This window comes from Pyxicephalus adspersus, chromosome 7 (genome assembly GCF_032062135.1).
Source record: "Pyxicephalus adspersus chromosome 7, UCB_Pads_2.0, whole genome shotgun sequence".
Lineage (NCBI taxonomy): Eukaryota > Metazoa > Chordata > Amphibia > Anura > Pyxicephalidae > Pyxicephalus > Pyxicephalus adspersus.
The window spans coordinates 65,601,444-65,627,294 of record NC_092864.1 but is presented as its reverse complement, the minus strand read 5'-3'; the positions used below and the strand labels follow the sequence as shown (position 1 = coordinate 65,627,294).

Here is a 25,851-nt window from a genome sequence, read left to right as displayed (position 1 = left end):
TTACAGCAACTCTTGGCAAATGAAAGGAAAATTAAAGCTACAAAGCATCTATAATAGCTTTTGATTTACAACTAAAGCATATACATGAACAATATAGGACACATTTAAAAAGCTGTGGTCAATCAATATCACTGATTAATTATATAAATACTTTGCCACATATTATCACCAGCATTGTGTGCAGTCCTTGCTTGGTGTTGATGCTTAGCCCTACCATCAATTGCTATCAAGTGTAGAATCGCATCCTGTTGTCAGCATTTTTATGTGATTACTTTTGTTTCATTTAATCTGATGAGAACAGTTTGTGAAATAGACCCTAATGTCTCACTCACATGACTGACTGATTACTGAGCGCTGACTGTTTATCTATGGAAAGATAGAAAATATATTTTATAGTTTTTATAGTTTTCTTTTTTTTAACCTTTGGACTGCAGAAAGTTTTCTAACACATGGACCAAGTCATAAGTGGGCCTAATGCAATTTCACATAAATGTATTTTTATAGATTGAAGGTCCACAAGGTTACATTGAATTGTAATTACAATATTACAACTGTATTTTATACTTTTATAGTTCTCCAATAGATTTAGTAGCAAAATACCAACTCAGTCAGGGTTTCGAATGGTATGCTGGATTTATTATTCTTAACATTAGGGGAAAAAATAAACTTAGTTTGTAACTTAAATTACTAAACCAGAAAAAAGCACTTATTGAGCTTTGTGTACCTTTTACATTTTCTGTCAGGATTTTTTTGTTACTTTTTAACACTTTTTTTCACCAATCCAATCCATGAAAACTGTACAATAATCACTCCTGTAGAGGTCCTTGATGTAAATGTATAGTTCGGGGGTCTAAGAGCTTCCTTTATATTGGAGGGGACTTTTATATAGCGGTGGGAGATTTCATGGAAGGAAAGCAGAAAGATATTGAATTATGTAGATATACTGTTCTGTATTTCTGATATAGAGGGAGAAGATAAGAGGGGATTAGGTCAGTGGTGGACTAGGTAAATGGTACAGAGCAGTTATTATTTAATATTAGATTAATGAAAGTATATCCCCATCAACTTTAAGTGAAGCTCTATTATTTTCTGCTGAAATATGTCGAAAAAGTTAACGCTTTTAGTGATTGTAAATTTTACAAATTATATTAAACAGATTTACTGTATTTTTTTACATAAAAATTTTTTAGAAAATGCTTTGCAGCACAGATACATTTCTGGCCACATTTTGTTGAAGCATTTTCAGATGTGTCACCAGCGTGTGACTCATTATGTACACAACCACAAAACATCAGAAAGTAATGGTGATAAGATCATGTTTTGGCACAACTTGGATGCTGCCTAGCAGTTAAATAGAACAGCCAACAACAATGTCAACATTTTATTTCATAAGTGTGTGTGTGTTTATATATAGTCCTACACACAGTATAAAGCAAGTCTTGTTTATATATACAGAGACTAATGGGTGTATTGTACAAAGTTTGTTATGTTCCCCTTGATTAGAACTCAAAACAAGGACACCAAGAAGGACCAAAAACAAGGGCAAGGAGACTTTAACACAAAAAATGGACTCCATGTGATATGTTGTTGTAATATTATCAAGTGAATATTTAATTAGGTTGATCTTTGAATGTGTAGTGGTTTAAATTTTGTTGTCTGATAATATTATTAATTATAATAATTTGGACCTTTGATAATAAGACAAAACAGGACACATATTTTATAATATCCTATGTTTATTTTGTTAGGCTGTGCTCTCGTGTTATACAATGCATATTGTACATTTAGAACATTTTGGTAGCTGTAGAGTAAGAGCATGTTCATATTCGTGTTTTGTAAGCATCAACCCTGCCCCACCTGATCCCCATCCTCCTGTATTCTGGGGATATCTGTCCCTCTTGGTTGCCAGGATTTAGAGTGTGAACCTTTTATATCGGCAATAAAGTTAGGGTAAAAAATGGAAAAAAATCACACATTTTTTAAAAGCCGTCCACCCTCACTTACATGTATATATAAATGCAAACTTCATATTTCACCATTCACCATATAGCAGGCCAATGAAATTTTGAGAGTTGAAATATTTGTTATCTGTTCATTCAACACATGCTCATCTTTTATATTTTGCCTCTAAATTGGGGATTATATTTTGTACACTAACATTGTTTGAGTGTACTGTTTACTAAAAATGTTGGTTTAACAAACACTCCGTATCACTTGATATTAGAGTAACACCTCCTACATTCCTGTATCGCCATCTCTGGCAATTTATTTTTTTTATGAAGTTGGAAATGGTTAGACACTGTCACTTTTTCATTGCTGTCTGTGTCTCCCCATTTATTTGTTCTCATCAAGGCGGAAATAAGGGTAGATCCAACCTCCGACCAAGAGTTGTTACCAGATCAAATGATGAGGGCAAATACTTCACTGCAGACCTATTCTAGTGACAAATCTTTGGGATGATGGTTTTCTTCAGATTAGGTTTAGGAAGTGAAGAGAGATTACCCCAGTGCAGTGCAAACAGAAAAAAGTACCGGACATGGGTTTTAACCCATCCCTGCTCTTTAAAATAAAAATAGTTTATATATATTTTTATTATTATACAGTATTTATATAGTGCCAGCATATTTCGCAGTGCTGTACAAAGTCCATAGTCATGTCACTAGCTGTCCCTTAAAGGGGTTCACAATCTAATGATCATACCATAGTAATATGTCATTAATACAGTCTAAAGACAATTTTGGGGGGATGTATGTTTTTGGAATGTGGGAGGAAACCGGAGTAAACCCATGCAAATACGGGGAGAACCTGCAAACTCCATTTAGATAGTGTCCTGGCCGAGATTCAAACCTGGGACCTAGCGCTGCAAAGGCCAGAGTGCTAACCACTGAGCCACTGTGCTGCCACTGTGTATCCTTAGTCCTTTCTGACTATAATGCAATCTTTTTTTTTTTTTTCTAGGTGTGACCCATGCTGCCATTTGGGCTGCTTGCATTTCATATCTCAGCGCTGCAGTTCCTCCTGCATTACGAACCTCTGCTCAGGGAATCTTGCAGGGCCTCCATCTAGGGCTTGGTAGAGGATGTGGTGCCATGATTGGTGGTGTCTTGGTGAATTTCTTTGGTAAGTTACAGAGATTCAATAATTCTTTTTGTGTGTAATTTTGTCTAGTATATTTATATATTTATCTGATAGCTATCAAATTAGGCAAAAGGAACAAACCCTTCAGTTTTGTACAAACTTTTCTGGGCCTTTACTTTTGAGTCACATATTTCCTTTGCTCATCTTGTTATAAAGGAGATTTGCATAGGCTGTAAAACAAGTGGTTTTATTAGGTGTATCAACGTCACCGACAGCTCCTGCTTATCACTCACTTGTACTACCCATGGATCCATGATTCATACTAGTTGCTTAACATATACACATTACATACTAGAGGAGTCATAAATATTTCAGATATGAATGTGACGTCAGTTGTAATGATTTCTACCATTCTACATTACTTTTTAAATATGTTCAATGACAGCACCAACAAGGGAACATTAGAAATAATCTAATGTTTTCCTTGACATTTTTGCTAATATAAAGTATATGACCCTTACTATTGTTAAATGTTCATTGTAAGCATAATAACAAGAAAACACTTTCCTGAAATGAACAACTCTAAAGAATCCATTTAGAATATCCTGCATGGTAACATACAACCCCCATCCCCATGTTAACTAATGTAACTTCTGATAATTCAGGTGCGGCAGAAACATTCAGAGGGATCGGGATGGCATCTCTTGTGATTCTCCTTCTCTTTGCATTTATCCAGTGGATTGGCATCCCTCAAAAGGAAGAAGGTTTGTATTGTTTATTGTTATTAAAATAAAGTGGAATGTAACATACATAAAATACATGTTAACAAATAGTTTAAAGGGTACTATTTTATTACATATATGTCTATGTAACCATGTTAATGTAATAAATATATATATATGAGTGTGATTGTTACTGCTTTATAGTGAGCATATAAGAAATATGAATGGTTTTAGACTGTTAGTATTTTATTGGCCAGGTTTTCGTTTAGACCAAGGGACACTTTTATAAAGAGAGTTAGTATCAAGGCTCATTTCCATGTTAGAGAGGACCTCTCATTTGTTGAAGTTATATATTCCCCCATTAACAAGTGTAGAAGGTAAAAGCAAATCTCTCATGCGTGTGAGTGGAAACAAGACGATAGATCTTCTGTATGGGACCAGTGATGAATTATTGATAGCGAGTGTAAAATGACCATTGAAGATGGACAATTGTAGATATATGGATAGCAGCAGTAAAAGAAAGGTAGTGCAGCAAAAGCAGATGACTAGGATACTTTTTTTATAATAAATGTAATAGCAACAAACATCTGGGAAACTGATCTTTCACCACCTGGTTCAAGCCTATTATCTTCATAGTTATTAGATTGTATTGTGTCAGTATTTGCACACAAGTTAATTGGGCAATGTAATGACAACTCCTTTTGTCCTTTCATCAGTACATGACCCGGACTAAAATAAAGCTGATGTATTAAAAAGCACGTCTTGTCTTGTCAAGTGACATCTGTGTTTTTCCAATTTAGGGAAAACAACAAGTTCTTTAAATGCTGGCTGCATGTATGTACATAGATAACCCCCCCATACATATATCAGTGTATGGTGAAAATGTAGCACTCTGTTTCCATTATGACTGGGCTGTACTTTTTTGCTTAAAGTGGAAGTAAACTGAACCAAAAAAAACCTTTCGCAGATCCATCAATCCATTCTGAAATTTCCTGAAACGGGTCCCGCGTTGTTCCAGTATCCTCCTTCGCAGAGGAAACGCCAGGCGCAACCATCTTTTTTGGCATAGATAGATGAGTGAAAAAAGTGCCAATCTCGCTGTGCATTCGTGATTTGCCATTTTATTCCCCTATTGAAGAAAAAGCTCCTTCTGTGCATTGAGAGATTGGCCATGTGCAGAAGGAGCAGCCAGAGCCTCCCGGGATGCGTGACCTAGGTATCCAGGGGGCTCTGCTCTCCCATTCAGTCTTGATCGCCTAGAAAGGGAATAAGTGCTACTTTTTTTTTTTTTTTTTAAACCTCCTCCCCCCAAAAAAAATAAGGTACGTTTTACCTTATGTAAAAGGGTTGTCTACTCTTTTTGCAAGGTAGAAATTTTAGTTTAGGTCTGCGATAGGCACTCTGTTCTGTCACATAGGTAAGAGAAGAAAAGAGAAGTAATTGTAATCTCCAGCCGGGATTACAAAGGGGTTCCCATGGATAATGGGCAATGGGAGCTTGAGGAGAAGGTAAGTATAGGCAGGTACAGAAAATGGGATTAAAGTTAATCCTTTGTGTTATCTTGCTTTGACATAGTACTTGAATATTTTACGGACAATGGGTTGGCTACGCTTAAGGTATTTTTTATTGTCTAGTTTGGGATATTAGAAATACTATCAGGTGTTGTGTGGTATCTGGGGCTTCATTAGCAGTTTACATTTCCCCAATTTCTGTATCTTCCATAAACTAAGAAAAAAGCTGGCTGGACATACTTGCATACAAAAACGTGCTTTTGATTATTGGTTGCTTTTTAGACTCTTCTGTGTCTCGGTTCATCTTTTTGCACAGTCTAGGCTATATTTATCCAGTAGTCAGCATGTGTCCTTATTTTTGATTTACATGCTACTTTACACAATACGTTTTCTGTTCAATAATAATTCTTTAACCATAAGCATATCACTGTAGATTGTCAGTCCTTACAAAATGACAGTTTGTTTTATAACCACAATAAGAAAGGGCTGGCTTTATTAAAATATTTGTCAGTGTGTTCATAGGATTTTATATCTGGGATAGGTTTATTTCCCTAGTGGTTGGACTTGATGGACTTTTTTCAACCTGACTAACTAGCTAACTATGTAAGATTAAAATAAGACTGATTGCCACTTACCAGTAACCTAATAAAGACAAGTTGGCTTTATCATATATTTGACTCAATATTTACTCATTAAATAAAATGGTAATACAATGGCAAACCCTTCACACCCTTGTCAAACCAGAGTATTTTAATAAGTGATATTCTGTCATTGTGAAGTTTATTCCCTATAAGTATATAATAAGATAAACCTAAAAAAAAGATCTGTTTTGTAATTTTTGGTATATGCTATAAATCTGTCATTAAATAATATACAGGCAGTCAGCAGTAAAGGCCAAAGCAGAGCCCTGATTAGACAGAATAATCCAATATATGTGCAATCTATAAATGCATAAGTAGAATAGCTGGTTTCACTATTTGGCGAGATGACAATTTAATGGTTGAAGAAGTTTTGTAGGTCCTGTAGACACTGTGTACAATTTCCACACAAGATCTTGCTGTCATGGCAGTGTTACATCTTGCTACAAAGATTGGGGGTGTAACATGAAGTTTGATATGTAAAATTTAAAACATTGGTCTGTGCAGCAACTTACTGCTACAAAGCTTAGTTTTTTAGATTTTCCCTTGAAAGCTGCCACATATTTATTTCAAACTGCTTCCCTTTTCCTGTAAGCCGGACCTGCCCTCATATTCACTGATTAACCAAAGAAAACCTTTAATGGTGCCCTGTGGTGTCTGGAACCGAGGTGTTGTCACATTGTCACACAATGCAAGATATTCATGTGAATATTGTGATCTAGCTCAGTGTTCACCAACCTTTTCGGACCTACGGACTCCTAAACTTACGGACTCTGGACTGCATATGTGCGGGGGGCCGTGTGTCACTAAAAGGGGAAGAAACTTCCCCCCCAGAGTGACGTCATGGTACCAGAACCCGCTCACTCTCTTATGGCAGATCTGAGCCTACAATGGGTGGGTGGTAAGTGGGTGGGTTGTGTCCACTGCCCCGAGCCTGCGATCCATACGGGAGACATGGTCCCCAGCTCTGGCCGCTGCACCCCCCCCCAGTGGCCCACCAAAATTTTCTGACAGACCACCAGTGGGCGACCGCTGATCCAGCTGATCTTTTTATGAGGATGTTTTTTTTTCACTTTGGCATACAAGTACAATTGAAAAAGTGCAGAAATAGCAACCAAACAAGTTTATACAAATACATATATTTATAAAAATATAACCGGTATTTTGTGCCTCCAGATATCATATGTAAAAGTCTTTTTTTGTTTATCTTCATAGGGCGCTTTTCAGGTATGCGCCTAAATCTGTGCAATTGTATTGACTGACATTGTTTTGCTGCAGATGAATCTATGCTGGCGGAAAGAATCCCTGTTCCCTCCAGCCCAGTTCCCATAGCAACTATCGACCTGATACCACAGCACGCCGAGAACATTATGCCGACTATTCAGGTCAAGCTGCCACCTAAGAAGACAAAACACCAGGAGGAACAAGAAGATGTTAACAGACCAGCCTGGGGAATAAGTTCCTCGCCATGGGTCACTCTCGCATATGCCTTTTATCAAATAAAAGAAATGATGTCTCTTTCCAAAACCAACCAAGTCTCTGAAAACCAGCCACTCCAGGTAACGTCTACAATACTCGGTGTAATGGCTCAGGTAATTCAGGTAATGATGGTATGTATGTGGGCCTGATTTATTGAAGCTCTCCAAGGCTGGAGAGCATACACGTTCATCAGTGAAGCTGGGTGATCCAACAAACCCGGAATGGATATGGCCCAGGATTTAAAACATTTGCCAGAAAATAACAACTGACTTTGAAGAAATCCATTACAGGTTTGCTGGATCACCCAGCGTCACTGATGAAAGTGTATCCTCTCCAGTCTTAATAAATCGGGCCCACAGTGTCTACAACACCTATTTCTGATGTACATAGGCTAAGTGGAAATTTCCATTTTACTTTTATCAGTTCTTCTCAGAAACTTGTAACTGTAACAGAGAAATACAAGCAGTGTTTGTTAAAGTGGAACTTATATGATTATGTATGAAAACATAAAACTAAGTCTGTTTACTACATAATCTTTGTAGAAGACTTAGCAAAGTACTTAAAGTGTACCTAATCTCAGAATTTTCACTTTACATAAAAGGGTAGACAACTCTTTTATGTAAGTTAAAAATTCTGTTTTTTGCTTTTTTTTTTTTTTAGGAGATAAGAAGGTACATGTAGGGAACACTATCCCAACTGTCTAAATATAGTGGATTCTTCTTTGAATAGTCAGTCACATGATTTCAGCATGACTATTATTTAATGTCTTTTTTCCAGAATAATTTTGCAAAGTAAATTTTTTCAGATGAAATAAAAATGATATATAGTGATTGGAAAACATTCTCATAGCCATGAAGATTAGCTGAAGCTGTTTCGCTAAGTCCAGGGTTAGCTGTTGTGTCCATGAATGGATTGATATGATTACAGATAGTCCCCGGGTTACATACGAGATAGAGACTCTAGGTTTGTTTTTAAGTTGAATTTGTATGTCGGGACAGGTACATTTTTTTTAATAAATGCAATTAAGACAGATGTTTGTCTCAACATATTATTAGACAGCATGGTGTCAGTTACTGTATATATAAAATCCTTACTGTGAGTTAATCACAAACAAAGCAAAAAAAAAAACTTTATGGAGCCTAGACATTCATTACCTTCTGGAGCAAGCTGTGCTTTTATATGCAAAAAGAAACAACTGCAGAGTTTGTCTTGGTTATTAAAGTGTTACAAGAGGTTACAGAAAGAGCTCAGTCCTTAAGATCACCCACAACCTCAGCTGTGTTTAGCAAAGATTTCTGCAAACCGCCCCCTTTCCCCCATTCGTCTTGCACAGGAACCAGCAGGGAAGCCCGTTCGTATCTTGGAGTCGTCCGTATGTCGGATGTCCTTAATCCGGGGACTACCTGTATTTCCAAATATAAGCTACTGGAGTTTTAGGGAACTAAACATGAGAGAAACGTGTTGTTGGGCTTTGCCCTATCTTCTGTAATTTCATCCCCATAGCAGTAATCCCGAGTGTGACTCGGGATGGATTTTACATGCAAAAAGCGGTAATCCCAAGTCACACTCGGGGTCAGTTTTAACTAAAAAAACCCCACTTACCTTGCTCCATCGCTGTCTCCCGGCATCCCTGCAGGTCCTGGGCACACGTCCTGCTCCTCCGATCTCCAGCCGCAGAGTGCAGAGACAAGATCTACGGGGTTTCCCAGTGACGTCGGTACATGCGACGGTGTGGGTGGGAGGATCGTCGGGAAATAAAATAATTTTGTATTGGATTCAATACAAAATAGCTGTATTGAGTCCAATACAAAGAAATACTCATAATATATATATATATATAATTACATATTATATGTTGTGTTGTGTTATTTACAGTTTATTATTAAATTATATAATAATATAAGTGAGATATGCCTAAGAACTACAGCCTACAATGAAAAATACATTTCAATGCAAAAAATTGTACCACTTTTTGCATGGAAATTTGGAAGGAATTAGACCGCTAGGGAGGTTAAGTGACTTTAATTTGCTGAACCAAACATTGGAGGTCAGGACAACAGATTGCTGCAGAGGCCCTGGTTCTAAATGTGGAGTAATTGTATAACACAGTGAAATGATTTGCAGAGTCTAAGCTGTGAAGTCAGAATTTATGCCATTTTATTATGGTGTCATTACTACAGTCCACAGGAACTATTACGGTTACCGGGTCTGTGGTTCAGGTTCTGCCATGCAAACAATATATTAGCTAATACCATGTACAGTAAAAAGTAAGGCACACTGATTAGTGGTAAGGATTACTACAGATTGAAAAAAATGCATTGGGTTCCACTTTCAAAAATTGGTAATTAAAAATATTCCCAGTATATTATATCTCTCTGTGCTTTTTACTTTTGCTTTATTGTATAGTTATGTGCATTAAGTATTGTTTTTCCATTGCTGCTTGTGGGATAACAGTTAGGAAAGAAGAACTAAGGTAAGGTAATGCTTGCCTCGTATAACTTCTCCCTTTGTTTTGACAAAATGATATCACCTTGATGGAGACTGAGGCTGCCACTGTGATTCTTATGTGATTGTCTATGTGTAGTGAACATGTATGGTGCAACGCCCTTTCTAATTGCACAATTATCCCCAGTGCAGTTGCTGTTTAAGAGTTTGTTATTTGTAAAATCATTTTGTTTTTGTAAAATCATTCTGATGTGTTATTTTCTAGCACTTATACAAGTTCAGTCCATTGAGAAGCTTTGCATATTTGCAGAAAAATCAATAGCCCCTAATGGTTGGCCTTAGGCTTGAATTCTTTTCAAACCCACCATCATCTGGCCAGTGAAAACCATTTTTGTGGATTATTCCTGGGGTATCATATAAAATGTTATTTGTTTAGTTTTTGGTCTGTTGTTCTGTGACAGACTGAATTTCAGGGACATTATTCTTATTTCACAGAAGTATATTCATTATAGGTGTGCAGTTTTATGTTTTCTATTATTTTCTTTATAAAGCACTTTCATGGTTCCCTTTTATGTCTGACTTCCAAACCTGCATGTTCATATCTTTATTTCTTTCATGGTGTAAGGATTTTCCTTTATGTCCAAACAACAAAGTACTTTAATTTAATTATCTACTTTCCATCTGTCCCAGGAAAATGAAAATAATTTATCAAGATCACCACAGTCAGCGGTGGGTGAATCTCCTAGTACTGATGTAACTGCCGATACTGCTGATAGCCGGAAGCACAGGGATATTGGTGGACCAGACAATAGCAACCAGGCTGACCCGATTGACACCGGTCTCTCCAGGGACAATTCTCCAGAAGACAGCCCATCTATTCCACACACGGATATGGGACAATAATATTGTTACTCTGTACACACTGAGAAATATTATGATCATACACTGGAAATATCAGCAAAAGACAAAATTATTTAATAGAATAAACAGCAAAAAAAGCATAAAGTTATATTGTAATAATAACCTGGTTCATCCTGTGAACCACATTTTATTTATATGTGTAATTTATCATCTGTGGAATGCATTGAGATTAAAGTTTACAGAAACAGCCAGAGGCATTGCTTTAGGCATTGCTAAATATAAAATTACTAGGTGTATAGATTCAGTATACAATGGTTTTCTAGCTGGTTTTGCTAAAATTGTGTTACTGTTCAGTTAGCTAACTTACATAGGAAATATTTTAAAGATTTGGCCCATTGAAATTGGTGAACATAGATTCACAGAGGGAAATGATTGCTTACAAAATGGTCCTATAGTTTCCCATTTCCCTGTTAATATTATTTAAAGCCCTATTATGTTTTAGTAACAGTTGCTAATTTCAATTTTAATTTGAAAAAAAAAAAAAAGATTTCCAAGTTTCTCACTGTTACCACTCACTGTTACTGTCATGCTTTTTGCAGAGCTGTAGCCCTGACATAGCATAGGATGTGTCAGACTAGAGCAGAGAGACTGCTGTTTCCACACAAATGGCATGGGCCCTTCTGTTACCCAGTCTTTCTTGACCTTTTGAACATGGGATACCCTTGAAAAAAATTTCAGGTCGTCAGGAAACCCTCTACTATATTTAATATATCTACAGCTCACATTTTATTAGTGTGCTGGTCATTGGGAAGAATGTCACCCTAACAGACAGCCCAAAAAATCATTAGAGGGTCACATACACTGACCTGAGAGGCAAAAATTGCTCAATGCTTAAGGAACCCTGGTTGCGAAACATTGAGGTAATCAGAGAGGAGGAAGCCTACATAAAATACAGATTTATTACAAAAACTTGAATTATCCTTTATGTCTGTGTATATATGTATTTAATTTCTAGATATTGGTAAAACCAGCAGTTACCTTTTATATTACTACAGAATCAAAATGTATTTATAAAAGTGTATCCTGATATACTGTGGGTTTTGTAAAGAGCGGTGTTCTTGCAAAATATACATTTGAAATGAAAAAAGTGTAAATATGGGAATGCTAGATTTCATTTTTGTACAGCAATCTTGTAAAAAAGAGGCAAGTTTCCCTGTTCTGGATAAAACATGTAATAGGCTTTGCTGCACTTTACTTATAAAGACAACATTCACATGTCTGTGTGTAGTCTATACACAATCACAGCATTTACACCGCTAAAGCATGTGTTTTATGTTTAGTATGTAACCATGAAGTCTGTTAAGAACTAAAACGGGTTTGGATAAATAAGCTGTAAGTAGAACTACAACACTTAAACTTGAAGTGTCCTTAATGTAAAACAATTTACTTTTTTTTTTCTTAATAACTGGTTGAAATATGGCTAGTTTAGTTTAAAAATTAACAGTAATAGCTACTTTCCCCTTATATTGAAGGGGAGCAAAATAAAAAAAATCACACTTACCTTTAATCCTGCAGGTTTCTTTCTTTGGGTCCCTGACCCAGTGCAGAGGAAGCGCCGGGCAACATTTTCTTCCTATGCCATCTGATCCCGTGCAAGATTAGGTGATGGGGAAGAAGATTGCCGATCTCACTGGCAATTCTTTTTTTTTTTTTAATTAAAGAAAGGGCTCCTTCTGCGCATACCCAACTTCAGGAGCAGAAGGAGCTCCCATTCTGCTGCGGTGATCAAGACAGGGGCGGACCCTATTTTTTATTTATGGATGTTACACTGAATACAAATTTTACTTTATATAAAAGGGTGGACCCTTTTATTTAAAGTAAAAATTTTGAGTTTAGGTACGCTTTAAGGTGGTAATAATACAAATATATAAACTCTGGGGCAGTAGTCTTATTATATATTCAGTACTTGACGTATGTAGTAAGTTTCATGGGTTATTAGCCCCAGCTCCCCCTTCCCTGTCAGCACTTCTCTCACAGCTTTCAAGAATGATGAGCTGCATCCAGGATCGCCGAGCATGTGCGAGGACATCGGCAAGTTTACTGCGGTTAGTAACAGTAAGCTCTGGCCTCAACCTGCAGGAGAAAAGATGGCACCCGTTCTCCTAATCCAGCATTTTCAACAGCAAATGCTTCATGCTCCATGTTGGTCCTGCTATTTCAGGTAGAAAATATTATATATAATAAACATACATATATATATATATATATATATATTTTTTTTTTTAAGACAGAGTTCTGGTTTGCTTTTATGCCGACCTGATTGGTAGAAATACTGTTTTACTGCCTTTTGGCAATGATGCAGCACTGTTGGGTGCCTTTTTGTGTATAAGGGATAGCTAAAAGACGTAAAGATGATAGATTTATTTCCTTTTACAGAAATATATAATGTATATAATAGTATAATGCACTATGTTAGCATTTTTGTACATAAGGGCCTGTGCCATAGCTGCTGTAAACAGGTCCAATAAGCAAAGTGCCTGAGAAAAGCTCCATCTTAATGTGACTAACTAAGAAGTAAAACGTTAAAGTTTTTGGTAGGATAGATAGGTCTCATACCCTTTAAAAAAATTTTTGTGAGTTGTATTCTTGCAGATGTGTACATATTCAGCATGGTGTGAAGTCAGAATATTGGGCACCTTGCTGAGAAGCAGAAGTACTGTGGAGGAATCATCTGCAGAAAAACACCAAAGTTGTTATTTTACTGCAGCATTTTACTCCCCCACATCCACAAAATGCGTCACGGAGTTGTTACAGTCAACTAAATATCTTTTAGGACCCTCTGGTCTGTTCCAAACCAAAACATATGGCTACAGTGAGGTTATTAAAATCTTTTCCCCTTTGGCATGATGGTAACAAATGGGTGTAGGGTAGAGCCCGGAGGAGTCTCATTTTCTGCGTGAGTTAAAGATAACCACAGCCAGACATTTATGCCATACAGAAAATACAAAATATCTGTTGACAAATATTTTTTTTTAGCCTTTTTTAAGAAACATATCCATAGAACAAAATTCTATACTGACCAGATAATAAACAGTATATTCACGTAAAACTTCACAAAATATGCCACATCCCGGTTAATCATATCTCGGCAATATCTCCACTATACCTCAAAAAATGGAACTTTAAAGGTGTAAGGATCTGTCTGTTATTCTAACACAGAACACTGGGCACTGAACTTCTGGGAGGGAAGACCACACTCTCAGCTTACTTGGTCCCTGTGTCTGGTCCGACCTCCGCTCTGGTTTCCAATGAAGCCGCACTAATGGACATGGCTTCCCACATGTGTGGATACCCGCCCCCTCCTTGCGTGGGGATGCAAGGGCGGTACCACTCCCCCCAGTCTGCCCTGCACAACAATGTGGGTGATGTTGGGAATTCCCCTCACATCCGCCTCCCATACCCAAGTGAGTCGGAAATGGAAGGAGAAATGAGGGACAACATGCCGGGGGACACAGGGAGCGCAGATGTCCCTACAAGACACAATTTGTCTGTCATCAGACTTTCATTCACACGACCACCCCCTCTTAGTACCTAGAAAGGGAAGTCATGGGGCTCTGTGCTCCACTGTATCCCAGAGGTGTAAATATACACAAATACAAAAATACATAAACAAAGAATATATATATTATACACGTGCTTTATACAAATCAAATACAATCCATATTTATAAATAATGACTGAATGGCAAAATTATCTACATAAAAAAAAAAGAGGTGGGGGGGACAATAGGTCTGAAATCTGTATTGAATACTTCTTTACTCTCAACCACCTTGCTTTTATACTTGAAAGGGCTTGTAGCTAACGATTTCATCCGATCCTGGAAACTCCGTAGCCTTCATTTGAAAGATCCATTTTGTTTCTCTTTTGAAAAGTTCATTATCTAAGTTACCACATCTCTCATTAGGGTATACTTCATCAAGAGCGATAAACCGCATCTCTTCGGCATTGTAGCCGTGGCAGGAACCCATATGGAAACTGAGTGGTGTAATGATTTTCCCGCTAGTAACATTGTACACATGTTCATATATCCTTTTTCTAAAATTTCTCCTGGTCTTTCCAATGTAAAACCTGCCACAGCTGCAAAAAGCCAAGTAGATGACACCTACCTATTCACAATTTAAACGGAGTCGGGGAAAAAATCCAATGGGATCTTTTTTTTAAATGTATCCATTTGCAATGATTGCATTTCTTACATGAAAAGTACCCACTTTTTAAATATCTGAATCCCCACCATCTTTTATTTTAAAATTACTTCATACTAGTCTGTCCTTTAATGACAGAAGTTTTCTATAGGTAAATCTGCTTTAAAAGAGGCCAAAACTTCTCAATATCCCTAATTAAAATAAATCATTATTTTTGAATAATGCTTGTGTACGAGATAATGATTTGGCTTTTTGGTAGGCTTTTTTAACAATTTTCTGTGAGCGGTCTCTGTGTAATCTTAAGTATTGCAAATAGGGAATACTATTCTTCAAACTGGTTGGAAGTGCACTTTTTGCAGACAAAATAGTATTGCCTGCTGTTGTTTTTTTATGTAGTTTGGATATTAAAAGTGTTTTGTAATTTTAATCAATACATCTAATAACGGAGGAAGTACTTGCTTCCATCTAAATTTCAAATTATATGTATTTACTTGAATGGTTCTAAAAAATTAATTTAACCTCAACTTTGATAATGTCCAGTTCAGAAATACATCATCAATATACCTTCTTCAGTAGTACCAAAGTACTCCAAAGTACCTGATAAAATAGCTTTCTTGGAAAAAGGTGTATATCCTTAACAAACTCAAATCTTTGAACTGTGTTAATGAGACAGAAGCTCGCTCAAACCTAATTGTAAGACTTCTGTTTCTATTTTTGATAACTGATACTGTAAAAGATTGATAATTTTTAGTGTGTCAGGTGAGGGGGTAGTTTGACTGTATATTGATTTATTGGTTTTATCTTGGAGGACCCTAACTGAGGAAGTGTTGGGCCTAAAAAAAGGAGTGCTCACAGCAGTTTTGGGTCTAGTGTCAGGATTTGTGGATACAGTGGGTGGTGTATTGGATCGTGTATTGTGTGCCATCAACGATGTATTAACCATAGATGTGCCTTGTGTATCTGGATCTATTCTTATTTTGTTTGTCACTAGACTTGATTTATTAGACTCTTTAGGGCGTTTTTTTAGTTTTTGTCTATCCCTAATTTGGTAGTCACCCTTTTGTCTTTTGGTACCTTGTTTTTGTGTGGAAGACATTGCTATGGATGTTTTCATTTTATAAGATGCTTGAGATTAAATCTCTGATTCACTATCATCTACTGTTTCGAGTTCTACTTTTTTGTATTTCTGCCTGATGATTTTTTATCAATATTTCCATTAGTTGCACTGAACATTGTTTTAGGATAATTTCCCATTCATATTTTGGTACAAGAGTTGTCCTTGACATTGGGAAATATTTGGATTCGAAGACCCATGGGGTTGCAATTTTCTGATATATATTTTTGCAAATAATGAATATGTCAATAGGCAATTGATTTTTTTTTTTTGTATAGTCCTTTCAATTTGGAAGCAAAAAAAGAAACCAAAAAACAGTTTTTTAGAGAATATAGGCTTACATCCTGAAATGTACAACTTTTCATAAAGTTAGGTGAACAAAAAAAAACTGTACCATGTATAAATTAATCACAGTAATAGTATAAAATATGCACATCACACCTGTGCAAAGTCTATTTTATAATCCTGGCACACTTTCAGTTCCAAAATACAGTAGTCCTAGAATTCCTGGACTACCTCTGTCCTTTCAAATGTCTTAAGCTTGGTTTTTATAAAAATGTGTAAAATATTTGGAAAAAATATTAAAACTAGTGAAGCAGACCATTGTTTTCACTGTCAGCTCGATTAAAGCCATTTAGATGATCCTCAGCACGTTCATTTTCTGCAGGAACTGACTCCATCTGTTGGGAATTGGGTGATTCTTGCCCCTGAAAAAAAAGCTGCTCCTCCAGGAAGATGCTTCCTAGTCCATACTGCTCTTCATGCTCACTGGCCTCGTCAGAAGAAACATGATTGGAGCCCAGGATAAACTCTGCAAACCTGTCAAACACATGCACATTTAAAAGGTAGAATTTTCCAAAAATGCAAATTTTCCAATGTATTTTATTTTGTTACATTAACTAATAACACTGTCACATCGCTCTAATAAGGAAAAGGACATAGAAGCAAAATTGTTGTCTTGGTATACATCATAGGTTGTGCCCAGAAACTTGTATATATACCGTTTGGGTGATGAAAGTCTAGAAATCGCAAGCCAAGAGTCAAAGTCAGGACTGTAGCAAAAATCACGAAGCTCTTCTAAAGCCTTTGCCGTCTCTATTTCAGCTTGTTCCCGGTATTCCTCTTCTGTCAGTAATTTCACAACAGGCTTCCTACGTATTATCAGTCTAACGGGAAAAAAATATATAAGATACATTCCAGTAAAAAATAAATAAAAAGAATGCATAGTTTAAATACTGTATATACTCAAATAATAATTGATCTGAAACTGTCACTGAAAAACATTTGTTTAAAGGGAAATCGCAAGCAGACATGCCACAGGGGTCACCTGAGTATTAACCGTAGATTCTTCTTCTAATGGTTAAAGAATCTTGGTTTATATTTATATACTGTACATAAAGTTATTGTACCTGCAAGATAAAACTTTTTTTTTTACTCTCACAAGCCTTCAAATTTACTCAGCTTACCTCACCCATGCTTGCAACTTCCCTTATTCCCTGGATTTAGGGAAATAAATACAGCAGTGTTGCTTCACTTTGGCAGAAATCACATCTACATGCCCAAATGTTTGGTTATGTATGTAGAAACACAGAGAAGAACTTTCTCCAGTAAACAAGAGTAAAGCAGACATTTTACTAAGCAGGGGTTGGGAAGAATAGCTGGTCAGTGAGCACAAGATGTAGAATGCATTATCTTGGACATTAACAGTCATCCTTAACATAAATTTTTTATATGGATCGCAAATATACACAGGTTTAAAAAGTTCAGACACTTCCTAATGTTTACAACTTTACCCACTACTTTTACTTTACACTTATATTTGTATAACTATTGATAAAAACAGACAACCATAAAATATGGGAGACAACACACAACCCAATCCCAAAAAGAAAACCCACAAACACAAAACACTCCAGTGTTTGGACATTTGAGTATATGCGTGCCCTTTTTCCTGTGTTTGCTTTTTAAGCTCTAACTTTCATTTCATATTAAAATAAATTCAGACAGCAAAACCTAGCTGGCTGCTTTTGATAGTTCTTTGGTACATAGACATTGCATTATGAACATGGTTGGAAAATAGGATTGTCAATCAAGGTTTTCCAATATGGTATAATCTACAGTATGTTCAATGGAGTGAAACTTTCTTCTAGGAATATGGTCAAATTTATAATAAAAGTAACTGAATAGACAAATTGATTCTGTCATAAAGGTGTTACAGTTTACACTTCCAAAAGTGTAAATTTAGTGATAATTATATTTCTATGGTGCACCTCCCTCTTCCTCCATATCAGGGTACTTTTATTCACTCTTTCATGCTACATTTATTTCTTACATGCTCTCGGCCGATAGTAAGCTGTTGCATGTTTTACCACTGCAGGAATGTGACTGCTGTGCTGGCTGTAGGGGACCCACAGCACTTTACCTTACCCTCAGGCCAGAAGTACACTGGGAGCGATACTATTTCTTGCAAACCAATATGATAAATATGCATGTTTAAATAAATTAATGAAGGAAAGAACTTTGATTGTGAGGAAAGGGGAAGGTGGTAAAGACTGATAACAGGTACAATGTTTATGCCTGGAGTTCAGCTTTAACTGTATACTTCAATAAGATATTATAGTCATAACATTTCTGTGGCTATTTAAAGTACCAACCTTTTCAAATAGTGAAGTACTTTAAGGGAATAATAGAGACCCTTAAAAGAAAAAAGGCCTGCAATGATTGCAAGGGCAACCTCAGAAATCGCAAGACCAAAGTAAATCAAGAAGCAGGCAATGATCTGGATTGTCCACGTGAATAAGGCGATACTCCGCTCACTGCTCAATGGCCCATGTCTATAGCAGGTTAGAAAGCTCATCAATCCAACGGTTATAAAATATCCTGTGAAAGACAGACAGAACAATATTTTCATACAGTAAGGTAATAGACAATGCAGCCAATGTCACTTGTACAGTTTGTATTCCAGCAATAGGCCGACCCACTCCAGCAGGCAGGGGTTCAGGATATTGCCTGTCCTTCAAAGTAGCAAACGTTTATTAAGGACAAATACAAATATTTAATACAAAGTTAATGCATGAACAAACATAATAAAAGCATGTAGCACAAAAATAAATAAACCTGAGCTATTCTGGGCCAAAAGGCAGAGTTGTGATTACTCTGTGGATTAGAACAAGCTGCATTGATATTGTGCATGAATATAAATTGATGGTGAGCATTTGTACAATCTAAATCTGTTAACAGGAAACTAAGAGGTAGAAGGAGAAGGTATTTGAGAGATCTAAGTTTTTGTGGATAGCTGCACAGCTACAGCCAACCACCATTACACAGGCAGTTTCTGAATCCGATTTTACTATACTTAGAATTGACACTAATCAAACATAATGCTTTGAGAATTTGCATTGTTAAGTGTTGGGTTTAAACAAAACCCACTGAAGAGAGGCATTAACAAATGAAAAGGTATAAAATGGCCTTTAAAGCTGAACTCTGGGTAGATATAAAAATTCAGCATTGTCACGTTATACTTTGCATGTAAATTTCCATTCTTTTTGAGGGATCACTGTGAAAATGTGTGGTCACCATGCCTGTTCCTCGCCCTTTCCACCAATTAGGTAAAATCCTCTTTGTAGTTTATATCAGCAGTGACAAAAAACATCACTGCTCTCTCTAATGGAAGGACACGGAGGCCTCAGACTCTGAAACTGTCCTATCCCTTCTTCCAGGCAGCAAGAGGAAATTAAACAATATTTCCTATTGGACAGGAATTGTAATCTAGTACAATGGTGTATAAATTTGATATCTGTCATTCTTGCTAGTTTTAGCCACGACATTGTGTCCTCTGTATAATATAAAGGAATCTTACCCATTACATAATGCTTGTTGTCTGCCCATATCCAATGAATGTTCTCTTTGAAGAGGTGCACAGCATACGCAGTTAAAAAAAGACATGCGCTCGCCAAAAGCCAAAATGTGCTATGCTGCAATTACAGAATGATTATGATTAGTGCAGTCTATAGTCTTTTAGCAATAATCAAAAATGACACAAAGACTGCAAAAAAGACCACACACAATATATTTATAATAATCAACTGCAGGTGAATAGGAATTGATCTACTTCACTTGTAAGACAGACGTGCTTGCATAACAGATTGGAAAAAAACAGAATTAGACCCTCTCTCAGCGCTAAGTTTGAGTTGCTTCTGAACATTCTGAATTTATTGACCAGCATTTGACCATTTCACCCATTTAGGGATTCCTTAGCTGTGTGATTTTGGCTACACTAATCTTTTATACGTGGTCACTAGGATCATTCATTGGCAGATACAATGTTGAACTCTCATATCCCCTTAAGAATGCCCTAAAGGGGCGAAACGCGTTGGGCAGCGAGTAATTTCAACTCTTCGTTTCATATCTGCCAAATTTTTTGTAAATTGATTACAGATTTATGTTTCAGCCTAGATAACCAATCATGAAGCTCCCTCTGCTGCACCAGAAAGACAGAACTCTGTGGGGTATTCTAAGCTCAGCACATTGGCTCGCATTTAATGAATGGGCTGTAAAACGTAAAAGCCGATAGTTATATCTGTTCTCTGCATTAAAGCAAAACTTTGTTCCCGTCTTCTTTACAGGCCTCTCTCTTATGTCCCATGCCACCATCTTCATTCATCCAGCTTTAGGCAACCACTAAGGCAGGGATCTGTGCAGAAAGTAGTCAGTGTGTCTGGGCAGCCAGCTAGCTCTGCTTGGAGGACAGGGGAGATCTATACTTCATATCTTTTCCATTCACCTCTGCCAGAAGAACAGACAACCAGAAGTTCTCACTGAAAAGTTGGCAAACCTTTGACCCTTTTTTTTGTTAAAGCTGGGCCCCTGGGTTCCCGGGTTGTGGGTTTGAATAAAACGATGGCCGGCAGTTTACCAGAGGTCCAAAATAATTAATTCGCGGATTTTTTTTACCACTAATATGACCCTAAAATTACTACACTAATACACCCGAGAAGAAAAGTTCACTCTTAACAAAACATGGGGCCATACAGTGACCTCAGACAGTTGGGACATAATACAAAGACAATGTAAAAATGAAATGTACAAAGGAGCGGGCATTAGAATGTGGAAAAACACCGACATACCTTTTTAATGAACCTTTTCAATATCAGCAGAAGAAACAAAGGGGAAGCTGCAACTCCAAATGTTATGCCAGCAACATAGAAAGCTGCGGACGTCCTAGGAAAACAGAACACAAAAAAGGAAATCTACTTAAAAAGTTATTTCCCCACAAGGGGTCTGACATTTATAGACAAATGTGAATGTGGTTTGTATAGTCACTAATAGATTCTCATTTACAATGATGCAAAGTAAGTAAGCCATTGCAGGAGGAGGAAATGTAAATTCTGTAGGTTGATTATGTATGCTTCTTTTTTTTGCATAGTACCTTATGACTATTACTGTTACTGTTGATAAACTTACATACATACTTCCATAACTTACAATTTGCCAGTAAAGCAAAACAACAGGAAACCACTTATGAAGAGCCCAAAAAGCCAAGGATTGAACCCTAAAAACAAAATGCAAACGTTAAATATATTAAAAATATAAATAATTAACAAAATTTTGAAAAACATAAAAATGCTCATTTAAAAAACCATTTGCAATGCAGTTACAATAACAACTTTTTTTGCTCATATTTCTAAATTTAACAGATTACTAATGTTTTTCCAACGCTCAGAGGGTTGCCAATATGACCATATGCCAATTTTTGTGCACTAGACACCCTCAATATAACCACATTACAAAAATCAAAAGCCTGCCTGTTCGCAATTTTAAAACTTTTAATCCACTTTAATGCTTGTTTGCTACATCCCCAGCCCTTAGATTGTAAGCTATTCAGAGCAGGGTCCTCTCCTTCTCCTGTGTCGCTGTCTGTAATTTGCTACCCCTATTTAATGTACAGTGCTGCAAAATATGTTGGCCTTATAAAAATCCTGTTTATTAAAAAAATCTGATCAGTTTAGGTGCAAAGAGTACTTACAGAGTTATACTTTAGGTTGCTATATAAATAAAACACTTACGATGGTACCTAATGGTAACTATGCACTGTAAGACTGACTGACAATGAACCCATTTTCTAGCACAGACTGAACACTACTAACATGCATGCTGCATTTGTGCAGACATATCACCCACTATTAAATTACTTTAAGTAATTTTTTTTTTAAAGAAGCTGTTGGCGGGTAGTAGCCACTGTATTGTGACCCAATTTTTTCAGTATCCACCGAAAAAAAGCCAAATGGTTCCTTAAAGGTGCCAGGTGGCACACCCAGCTAAAAGAGGCTGGAGAGAACACCATCTTCTATTATAAAACTGGGAATCTGACATTCCTTGGTAGGAATCAATTAATGCCATAAAAACTCATGGATCAGGAAAATTCCCACAAAAGGAATGCTTGAGGGAATACCCGGTTCCCTGTTTTATCAATAGAGCCCAAAGTGTGCGAACAATTACATCTTCTTTAAAGTAGCCAAACAGTCTCAGAAGCATCTTGGTCCAACACACAGGCTGACTGCAGATCTTGCTTATTCAATGTTCAAGCTAGTAATGCCATTCACAAGAAGCTGTCTTGGTATAGTCAATGATTGGCTCGATAGCATTGACCTAACCCTTAAGCTTTCACTATTCCTTCAGCCTGAGGGATATATTTCCAATCTGATTTGCCTCCTTACTATATATTGAGATATATATTACACACACAGTTAGGTCAATAAATATTTGGACAGAGACAACTTTTTTCTAATTTTGGTTCTGTACATTACCACAATTAGTTTTAAATGAAACAACTCAGATGCAGTTGAACTGCAGACTTTACTGTACAAGTCAAATAGAAAACATTTCAAAAACATTTTTTTTCCAGGAAGACCGGTTGTTTGTTTTTACATAAATTTTACATCATCAAGAAATGACTTCAGTACTCACAGATGTGGGTAACGGTCACATTGTAAGCTGCTAATTTAGCAGTTTTTACATCAAAGCAAAAGTTTTGATCTAGACGGCTGACATGAAATTTAACATGCTTAGATTCGTCTGGTATCCATAAATAATGTAGCAAGCAGGTGAAATAATCCAGAATATGTTCGGGATAACCGCAGTTCAGTTTGTTTAGCTGGGGTGACACAGAAATGGTTTCTTGGCTCCGCACTTGAAACTGGTAAAAAAAAAAAAAAAAAAAGGAATGAGAATGTTTCACTGCGCAATGTGAAATATGACAAAATGGTCGTATTTAATAATAATGGAAGCAAAAACATAAAAACACATAAAATTATAGGCCAGAAATGAGTAGGTTAGAGTAGATACACAAACAATCATTAAAAATTCACACATTCTGCGTACTTTGCTGCAATCTGTGTTCTTGACATATCTCTTTACAGTCAAAAAAGTTTTGCTGTTGGTCAGCCACTCCAACTCTACCTCAGGGAAAAAATTTGATTTCTATCCCAATAAAAAATGAGATACCAATTCCATGGCTAAATTCCAATGTGTGTGGTCACCTTGGTTTGATCTATTTCATACAGGCCTTCCCTAGTGTTATTATTGTGCCATTTGCATTGTAATGAAATATCAATCAGACAATCCAGTTGGTGCTTTATTCAATTGACAAACAAGAAGTTGAAAAAATGTTCAAGACCAGAGGTGGTCTAAAAAGAATAGTGGAAATGCATTAAAGGGTAATTACAGTGTGCTGCCTTTATTTTTTTTAATTAAAAATTTAATGACATAGCACTGCTGTGCTCTTTTTTAAGTGGCCCCAGGGCTGCAGGTTGGGCATCAGGGTTCAGGACTTCTAGACACCAGTCAACGACATACAGAAGAAACAGTTCACTATAGAAAACAATGTGTTAATAATATATAAATGTGTTAATAATTTATAAATGAACAAACTGAAGGCATATATTATGCAATATATTATATGCATATATTATGCATATATTATACACGTGCAATATTGTCCTTGGAAAGGATCTTTCACGATCCTTTCCAACCACAAACGGTTGCACGATGCATGAACGAGCGCTGTACAGACAGCACTGTTCTGCTTCCTGGAGAGGGGAGGGGGAGAATAATGGAGCGGCACCCCGCTGTGCTCTCTTCCCAGCACTTGCATTACGATCATTTGTCGTTCGACGTCCGTAGATCCACCAGCGCAGTCATTCGGACAATGGAGGACAAGCGTTGTACACATGCAAGATTCTTGATATCGGCGCTGAGACGACCATTTACCTGGTCCTCATCACCATTATTCCCCACTGATATGCTGGTAGTGGCTTCCCACAGCTTTTACATAACAAAGTACTGTAAACACAATTTGCCCTAAGGGTGGTCTGATCATATCTGCACAAAAGACTAGCCCACAGGTGTCAAACACAAGGCCTGCTTGCTTTTCTAATCTTGAAATAAGTGAATGAACAATAGATACAGACACAAAGACTAGGTACACACGTGCAATGGTTCTCGTCTGATCAGTTCAGGGCCGATATCAGACGAGAATCTGGCGTGTGTACGCGTGTCTGCGCTCATTGTTCATGGATCTGTCCTGGCAGATCCACGATCGTAATGGAAGTGAAGAGAGCACAGTGGGGTGTCGCTCCATCATTCTCCCCTCTCCGTAGAGCAGAGCGGTGAGGTATGTACAGCGCTCATTCATGCATCGTGCAGTCTTTTGTCATTGGAAAGGATCGTGAAAGGTTATTATATAGAATTAAGCGATGAGTCTAAAGACTTTGTACAGCACTGCCTAATATGGCGGCGCTATATAAATACTGTATAATATTAATAAAGGTTTCATAGTCTTAACATTTTGCAGCAATTTATTATCAGTCACATTAGTTGGGTAACCCCCCACCACCCCAGGCACGTCCTGCCATAGCTTTACATGAAGCACTAGATTGTAAGCTCTTCTGGTCAGGGTCCTCTCTTCCTCCTGTGTCACTGTCTGTATCTGTCTGTCATTTGCAACCCCTATTTAATGTACAGCGCTGCTTATTATGTTGGTGCTATGTGTTGGTCCCTGAAGGAGAGCACGGTGCCACTCTGTATATACAGCGCTCATTCATGCATCGTGCAGTCTTTTGTCATTGGAAAGGATCGTGAAAGGTTATTATATAGAAGTAAGCGATGAGTCTACAGACTTTGTACAGCACTGCGTAATATGGCGGCGCTATATAAATACTGTATAATAATAATAAAGGTTTCATAGTCTTAACATTTTGCAGCACTTTATTATCAGTCACATTAGTTGGGTAATCCCCAACCACCCCAGGCACGTCCTGCCATAGCTTTACATGAAGCACTAGATTGTAAGCTCTTCTGGTCAGGGTCCTCTCCTCCTCCTCTGTCACTGTCTGTATTCGTCTGTCATTTGCAACCCCTATTTAATGTACAGCGCTGCTTATTATGTTGGTGCTATGTGTTGGTCCCTGAAGGAGAGCACGGTGCCACTCTGTATATAAAGCACTCCTTCATGCATCGTGCAGTCACTTACCGTAGGAAAGGATCGTAAAGGATCATTTCCAATGTCAATCATTGCACGTGTAGCCTAAGGAGCTATAGGAACCCTATTATTATCATCATCAGGAAGTTATCCCATATGATCACCATCCACTCCAGGACAGACCCAGATTTCAGAATAAATTGGGGAGGAACCACAGAGCAGCCTTGACAAAAGGTAAATAATTTATGAAGAATCTAACCTAAGTCCCCTGATAGCTTTACACTTTTAGGGCCACATCTGTCCATAAAAACTGCCTAACTCAT

The 25,851-nt window shown here is 37.1% G+C and overlaps 2 protein-coding genes across 2 annotated transcripts in view; one reads left to right on the top strand and one right to left on the bottom strand.

Annotated features, from left to right (window-relative positions):
* The window catches only part of MFSD6 (major facilitator superfamily domain containing 6), a 20,867-nt gene extending 8,856 nt beyond the window's left edge, over nt 1-12,011 (top strand). Inside the window, 4 exon segments of the mRNA XM_072418800.1 lie at nt 2,959-3,120; nt 3,744-3,842; nt 7,228-7,508; nt 10,564-12,011. Of these exon segments, the coding sequence (XP_072274901.1) occupies nt 2,959-3,120; nt 3,744-3,842; nt 7,228-7,508; nt 10,564-10,776 (755 nt within the window). The 3' untranslated portion in view covers nt 10,777-12,011.
* A 4,093-nt stretch (nt 12,012-16,104) lies between these two features.
* Nucleotides 16,105-25,621, bottom strand: NEMP2 (nuclear envelope integral membrane protein 2). The gene is made up of 8 exons (XM_072419147.1): nt 25,580-25,621; nt 23,017-23,245; nt 21,535-21,601; nt 21,177-21,270; nt 19,910-20,024; nt 18,705-18,930; nt 17,052-17,216; nt 16,105-16,869 (listed from the first exon to the last, which is right to left on the bottom strand). Exons 1-8 carry the CDS (start codon nt 25,619-25,621, stop codon nt 16,638-16,640), a joined length of 1,170 nt encoding a protein of 389 aa, XP_072275248.1. The 3' UTR covers nt 16,105-16,637.
* Between the last annotated feature and the right edge of the window lie 230 nt (nt 25,622-25,851).

Bases quoted from the DNA above. Each gene is read 5' to 3' on its own strand.
- NEMP2 (XM_072419147.1), bottom strand. From the start codon at position 25,621: ATGATTGACATTGGAAATGATCCTTTACGATCCTTTCCTACG. The intron at 23,246-25,579 runs GTAAGTGACTGC...TTTTTTTACCAG, and splicing joins CTTTACGATCCTTTCCTACG to TTTCAAGTGCGGAGCCAAGA. The intron at 18,931-19,909 runs GTAAGATTCCTT...TGTCTTTCACAG, and splicing joins CAACAAGCATTATGTAATGG to GATATTTTATAACCGTTGGA.